This window comes from Geotrypetes seraphini, chromosome 12 (genome assembly GCF_902459505.1).
Source record: "Geotrypetes seraphini chromosome 12, aGeoSer1.1, whole genome shotgun sequence".
Taxonomy (NCBI): domain Eukaryota; kingdom Metazoa; phylum Chordata; class Amphibia; order Gymnophiona; family Dermophiidae; genus Geotrypetes; species Geotrypetes seraphini.
Genome location: NC_047095.1, coordinates 106,588,150 through 106,594,763, shown reverse-complemented (window position 1 = coordinate 106,594,763; position 6,614 = coordinate 106,588,150). Strand labels below are relative to the sequence as shown.

The 6,614-nt window shown below is 49.8% G+C and overlaps 2 protein-coding genes across 8 annotated transcripts in view; one reads left to right on the top strand and one right to left on the bottom strand.

The window, feature by feature from the left end:
• Positions 1 to 211: 211 nt before the first annotated feature.
• LOC117346439 lies at positions 212 to 5,682 on the bottom strand. The gene is made up of 2 exons (XM_033915981.1): positions 5,554 to 5,682; positions 212 to 4,647 (listed from the first exon to the last, which is right to left on the bottom strand). The coding sequence occupies exon 2, from the start codon at positions 4,631 to 4,633 to the stop codon at positions 3,350 to 3,352; it is 1,284 nt and encodes a 427-aa protein (XP_033771872.1). The 5' UTR covers positions 4,634 to 4,647; positions 5,554 to 5,682; the 3' UTR covers positions 212 to 3,349.
• LOC117346440 (vomeronasal type-2 receptor 116-like) overlaps positions 5,473 to 6,614 on the top strand; it is a 133,475-nt gene continuing 132,333 nt past the window's right edge. For 6 of the 7 annotated variants that reach the window (XM_033915984.1, XM_033915987.1, XM_033915985.1 and 3 more), the window contains exon 1: positions 5,473 to 5,669. In XM_033915984.1, coding sequence (XP_033771875.1) covers positions 5,580 to 5,669 — 90 coding nt within the window. In that variant the 5' untranslated portion in view covers positions 5,473 to 5,579. The remainder of the gene's footprint in view (positions 5,670 to 6,614) is intronic. The other variant, XR_004536592.1, reaches the window with a different exon arrangement.

The window sequence follows — 6,614 nt, the reverse complement described above, 5'->3', positions numbered from 1 at the left end:
CACACAATGTACATCACCAGGCAACATGTAAGGAACTGATGGTCAGGCGCACAGCATCTGGCTCTCTATTCCGCACAATGTGGGGCGCCGTACAAGCTTCCCCAGCTCGCCGGACCCTTCCCGTTCAAGGAGGTGTCCCCTCATCAGCGGTACCTTGTTGTGAAGATCATGGCCTGGCCCCCTGCCGTCCAAGCAAGGCGACGTGCCCCATGTCTTAACCACTGTAAAGATGTCAGCCTTCTACCCATATGCTGTGCTTACCTGCCACTACCCGTGATAGCGAAACCTCGTTTATCGCGGGTTCCCCCCAAGTGTCATGGCTGCAGCCCCGCACACATTAATATAGCGTCTATGTCATCCTGTATTGTACAGGTAAATATATCCAGTCCGATGTCGGAGAGGTGTACCCCGTCTGGCCGGTACAGGCCTGGACAGCTGTCCTCGAGCAAGTCATGTGTTAATGTTAACCCACGGACAGTCGGCATAAATTTTGTCATCCACTTATTTAATTTCTTGCGCGTTCTCTCCACGGCTGTGTGAGATCTGGCGCCTTTCATACCAAACGGGGTATAATATGGGACCACAGTAAGATCGTGTGGGGAAGCATTCCGGCTAAGGATAAACAGTCGCTCTGAATCTTTTTTACTAATTGTATACTGTGCGTTCCTGTGATGTCATTGCCGCCCAAATGCAATATGATAGCATGTGGACGGCATCGAGACCGTAGAGCCCATAGGATCGATGGCATAAGCTGGTCCCATAACATTCCCCTAGTGCCCATCCATGTGACCACTACTTCGGTCATCGGGAACCCCAGATTCTCACCCCCTGGTCTCGCCAGGGATCTTCTATGGGCCCAATACACAAAGGAGTGGCCGCATATCCAAACGTGCTTCTGAATACCTGTAACGCACAGATGGAAGAGATTAGTAGGTGATAGGTTCAGTTGTCCGAGAATGGCCGTATGTACTTCCGAAAAGCGTTTGACTTCCATCTCCCTAGGATTTTAATCTGATTGTCGGATAAGCCATTCTCGGCGGCAGTAGAAGTCGCTCCAATGCGGAAGGAATGGGAGTGAAAATGTTTGTCCTGCATGCCTAACTTGGTGAAGGATAGGTGTAAAATTCTTGCGAATTGAAACCGTGTAAGAGGTGAACCGTTTGAATGCAGTAGGAGAAGACCGGGTTTCACCGGCCTCTTAGCCATGTAACACAATAGATTGTGTAGAAGGCAAACTAGGGGTGTGGAAGAGGAGGCTAGCGATAGCCAAGCCCCTCTAGCAAACTGGTCGGTTTTAGATTGAGGTATCCGTATGTCTATGGTGGAGTCAGTGAAGCGGACATTGGATAGTAACATTCCGCCGGCCACTCCCGGTCGTTTAGAAGCCGGGACGAGTTCACTGACTCGTAGTGCGCCATGGAAAGCTAGCGAATAGGCACAGCGGAAGAGATTGACCTCGTATGCATCGTGGCAGATTGTCGATAATATTTTGAGGAGCATGGCTAGGTTGTCGAGTGATATAGGGAGGCGGCGGTCCGGGAGGGATGCTTGCTCACTGTCCCACCCTTTCATCATGCGTCTCACCACGCAGGCCTTAGTCGGGTTTGGGGTGCCTGTCGCGTCGGTGAAGAAACTAATGCTGGATAGCGTGGCCGCCACCCTAGTCCTCTTTGCACCGGCTAGCTTGGATTGACAAATGAAGTGTACTAGGGAGTGGACCGTGTAATCTGTCACTGTCGCCGTGTAGGTTCCAAATAGCTGAATATATTTTTGCCGTGTGGATTCCGATAACGACTGAAGCATCAGGTTCCAAACGTCGGGGGTCCAAACCGCCATAATTCCATGGGAATCGGAGTCGGATGAAGATCTGCTGCTGGGGCCAGCGCCCGGAAGGTGGACATCTTAGAACGAGATAATGAATCTGCGATAACATTTTGGGCTCCGGGTATGTGCTGAGACTTGATCGTAATGTTATACTGTAAGCATAAGAGAACTATGTGTCTCAATAGGTTGATAATGGGTAGGGATTTGGCGGTCAACCGGTTAATGGCTTCGACCACCGCTGCATTGTCTGACCTAAAGATAATGGATTTATGTGTCAATTGAACTCCCCATATGGTTAAGGCTACCATGATGGGGAAGAGCTCGAGGAACGTAATGTTTTTGAGGATGTCTGAGTTAAGCCATTGAGTCGGCCACCGGGCTGAGGACCATGACCCTTGAAAGTAAATCCCTAGTCCCTCGCTGCCCGCTGCGTCAGTGTATAACTGTAATGCATCAGCTGTTTCGATAGATGATTGCCAAAAGGCGAGCCCATTGAATTGCGTGAGGAATGTGTCCCATACTTTGAGATCGTCCCTAATAGCTCCCGTGATTTTAATGTGATGGTGAGGTTTTGTCGCGCCTGATGTCGCTCTGGCTAGGCGCCTGGCAAATACTCTACCTATGGGGATCACCCTGGTGGCGAACCCTAACAAACCCAGGAGTTCCTGGAATTGTCGTAATGTGGCTTTCTTCCGAGCACTCATGCCGTGTATTGCCGCGCGTAGCTTGTCGATTTTTTCGGGAGGGAGGCGGGAAATCTGGTTGATCATGTCTAACTCTATTCCTAAGAATGTGAGTACATTCGCGGGGCCTACTGTTTTTTCTGTTGCTAAAGGAATACCAAAGTGGATAGCGAATCGATGGAAGGAAGCCAGCAAATGGTCGCAGTCTTGTCGACTCTGGGCGATAAATAAGAAATCATCTAAATAGTGAACCGCTAGCCCTTGAGCTGTTAACTGGCTGAACACCCAATTGATGAAAGTGCTGAATTGCTCGAAATAAGCGCAGGACACCGAACAACCCATGGGCATACATTTATCAAAATAGAACTGATCCTGCCAACAAAAGCCCAATAGGGGGAATGAATCTGGGTGTACTGGCAGAAGCCTAAAAGCTGATTCGATATCCACTTTAGCTAACATGGTACTGGAGCCAGATTGCTTGATGAATGCTATGGCTTGGTCTAGAGAGGTGTACTGGACGGAGCATAAAGCCGGGTCTATGAAATCGTTAACTGCCACCCCGGCCGGGTAGGATAGGTTATGGATGAGACGAAACTTGCCCGGCTCTTTTTTTGGTATCACGCCGATGGGTGAAATAATGAAGTTTGAGAACGGAGGGCGGTCGAAGGGGCCGGCTATCCGACCGAGTTGTGACTCTTTTGTGAGCTTATCTTGAACTATTTGAGGGTGTGAAAAACAGGAGGTAGCGTTGTTAGGGGGCTTATGAACTTGTGTGAGCGGCCCTGTGTAGGGTATAGAAAAACCCTTGGTGAAGCCTGTATCTATGGCTCGTGCGTCCTCCCTCAGTGGGTATAACCGGAGCCAAGGGAGCAGGGCATTAGGCTTAATGGGGGAGGGGGCCAGCTCCATCCATGTGGGGAGGGGCGGGTGGAGTAGAATTTTTTGCGGTCCCTACCAGTTTTGCAGTGTATGGCCGGGTGTGTGCCTCCACAGGTGTTGCAGACATGTCTGAATTTACAATTTGTCCACGTGCAATGTCCGTTATTGTATTGTCTGCAGACACGCTTCCCGGTGTAAGGACCGGCTTGTCGATGAACGTATGGCAGCTGTGTTGGTTGTCTTTCAACTGGCCCTGGGGGCCAGCTGGGAAATTTATCGGGAAATCTGTCCGGCTGAAATGGGCGTAATGCGGACATTTCGTCCATCCATAGATCAAAAACTCTATGCTTCCAAGTTATGGACTTATTCTTGGCCATACTTTTACGGAATTTAATATCGTAATTTAGCCACGCCCATCCCCCATACTTTTTATGCGACCTAATGATTGTGTCCGAGTATCTGATTAGGTAGGGACTCATATCTGGCTCCCTTTCGACCACCACACTCATAAATATGTGAAATGCTGATATCCAGTTCGTTAAGGATCTATAGATCCTTGGTTTTTTTTCCCGCTCTAACTGGATGTAAATCCTATCCGTTTCAACGAAATAGTCTTCGTCTGGCTCTCTTTGTATTAAGGAGAACATGTCGATATAATCTCTCCTCCATATTTTTTCTTTGAGTGCCCTAGGGACCGATGATGCAAGAGTGGTAACCCCACATGTAATATCACCAGGGGCCCCTGGGGAAGATGTGCCCGCTATGTCTAATTGTGGGGTTGCGTTAGAGCTCTCAAAGGTGGCTATTGCCTCCCGTATGACTTGAGCTAATGATAACTGGTCCCTTACTGACCCACTAGTGGAGGGGATAGCCTCCCCCGTAAAAGGGGGGCAACTTGTGTTGTGAGAGCTACAGCTGGTATTCTGTGGTGCTAAGTATTCAACCGAAGTAGAAGGCATCGGTGCTCCGGCAGAAGTCGGGTGTCGTGGTTGGTCTGTTGGTGCTTGCAGTGGCTCACCTGGGACGGCCGCTGGCCCCGCTAATAGACGTTGGCGCACTGCATTAACCCCATGTAGAGCTATCTGCTGTTGGACCTCAGACATTAAGTCGGCGAGCTCCTGCTGAGGATGTACTGCTGTAGAAGCCGCCGCAGCCGTAGTAGCACGTGTGGTCCTCTTCCTTCGAGTGTTGGCCGCGGGCTTCTTCTGCGCTGGTATCTTGGATCTTGGCTTACGCTGAGATGGCATGGCTACAACAAATGCTAAGAGAATAAGACTGTAAGTACAGGAATAAGTGCAGTGGAAACCCGATCTAGTACAAGGATGTCCTGTATAATTTTGTTGAGGATTGATGGCAAGAAATAAAGCCTAGATGCCTCAGAACTAAATAAAGAAATACATTGATATTGGATTTAAAGGTCACCCGCTGTAATCCAGCCAAGCATAATAGTATTAAACTACAAGGGTAATAAATCAAGTCTCAATACAGTTGTTAATTATGCACATGGCTGTGCTAGATTATTATTATTATAATTTTTTTTTTTTTTAACCCAAGTGTTTTAATAGTGAGACAGACTGCAGTATAACAGGGAAGAAAACAGGAAAATAGGTTGCTAAGCTCACCCTTCTCGCTCACCAGACGAATATGTTAATTTTCAGGGAAGACGTGCCTGCGGTGGAGGTGGAGCGTCCCGGCCCACGAGCCACCCTACATAAGATCTGGGGCGGCGCATGACCCGGCAGCCGGCAGCCCTTAGACCTGCACAGCTTTCTGGCCTCTTAGCCGTGCAGGTGGAGTGCCCCAAAGCGCCTAGGGAGCTGCCGTGGCACACGGAGATCAGTGCATGGGGAGTAGCGTCCGGCGGCGGGCCACGTGGCACCGCACTCGCTTTTTCCCGGCCCCCACCTCCCGGAGTGAGGGATCGAAACTCCGGTCGGCGATTATTATTATTTTTTTTTTTTTGCAGGCGGCGCTCCGGACGCCCCGCAGGGGTCCGCCGCAGCGATGACGAAGGCCGGCGCCGGGCCACGTGGCGCCGCACTCGTCCCCAGCGGGCGCCCCCCCCCCCCTCCCTCCCTCCCCTCCCGGCGCGAGGGACCGAAACCACAGGCGGCGAAAGCATTTTGGGGCCGCGGTTTTGTCATCCGCCTACTCCTCGCACACTTACCAAGTTTTGAGTGCTGAGTAAGTCGGATGGGCTGGCGTCGCAATGGGCGACGAAAGGCGAAGTCGCTGGAGGTGGGCTGCTGCCTAGGCGAAACTTTTTTGCCGGCGTGCGCGGAGGTAAGAAGTCGCGTCGGTCTCCGACTGGAAAAGGGGCGACTTCCCTTCCGCTTCCCCTTCTTCTCCTAACCCCCCCCCCCCCCGGCCTTCCCTTGCTGATTGGTTCCTTCTCCTCCTTCCCCCCCCCTTCTCTTCGCTCCGGCTTCGGCCGATTTGGCCTCGCTCCTCCCTATATGGGATCGGAGCTTGTTCTTTCTGTCAAATTGGCATGCAAGAGTAAAGGTGTATGGCCATTTATCATGTGAAGAAGCCTGTTTGGAGTATCTCAGAAATCTACACTCTTATCACTTAACATATATTTGTAGCCTATGGCTAACGTTTTGAAAAGGTATAAGGTGACGTACATTTTATATATCAATGATATACAGTTGTTTTTCCCTTTGGGTACGGGTGACACGGTACTAGACAAGAGAACTTATAAGAAGTCACAGTAACTGACAATAATCATGTCTTGATGCAAATTCTGCTGATATGTGACTATTTTCACAAAGTTGAAGGCCAAGATGGTCCTTAGGAACCTAGTGATGCAGATTTGTTGCTCTGGTTGAGGCTCAAGGTGACTGCCTGAACAGACTGGAAACTGCCAGTGGCTAAAATGGCAAGAGATTTTGAGGATCTTTAGATGGGTTGGTATGAGCTGTCCCTTCTGTATGGTGTAGTCGAGAAGAGGCTTGAGCTGCAGAGACGGAAGTTGTCTACCTTGTCAAAAATGCAATCTGATGGGGTATTGGCCATTTGTGAGGTTTAGAAATTGGGGCCTGGGACTATATATGCTGCCTCTTGGCACTCTTCTGTGACATGTGAGCCTAGTGCAATATGGCCTGCATAAAGCATTTGTTTAAGTCACTCATTATGGCTTCTTCAGTCCTGACACCTGTACCCTATATGATTCTCCAAAGGCATTCACGTATGCACAATAATAATTGATAATTATCAATAAAAAAG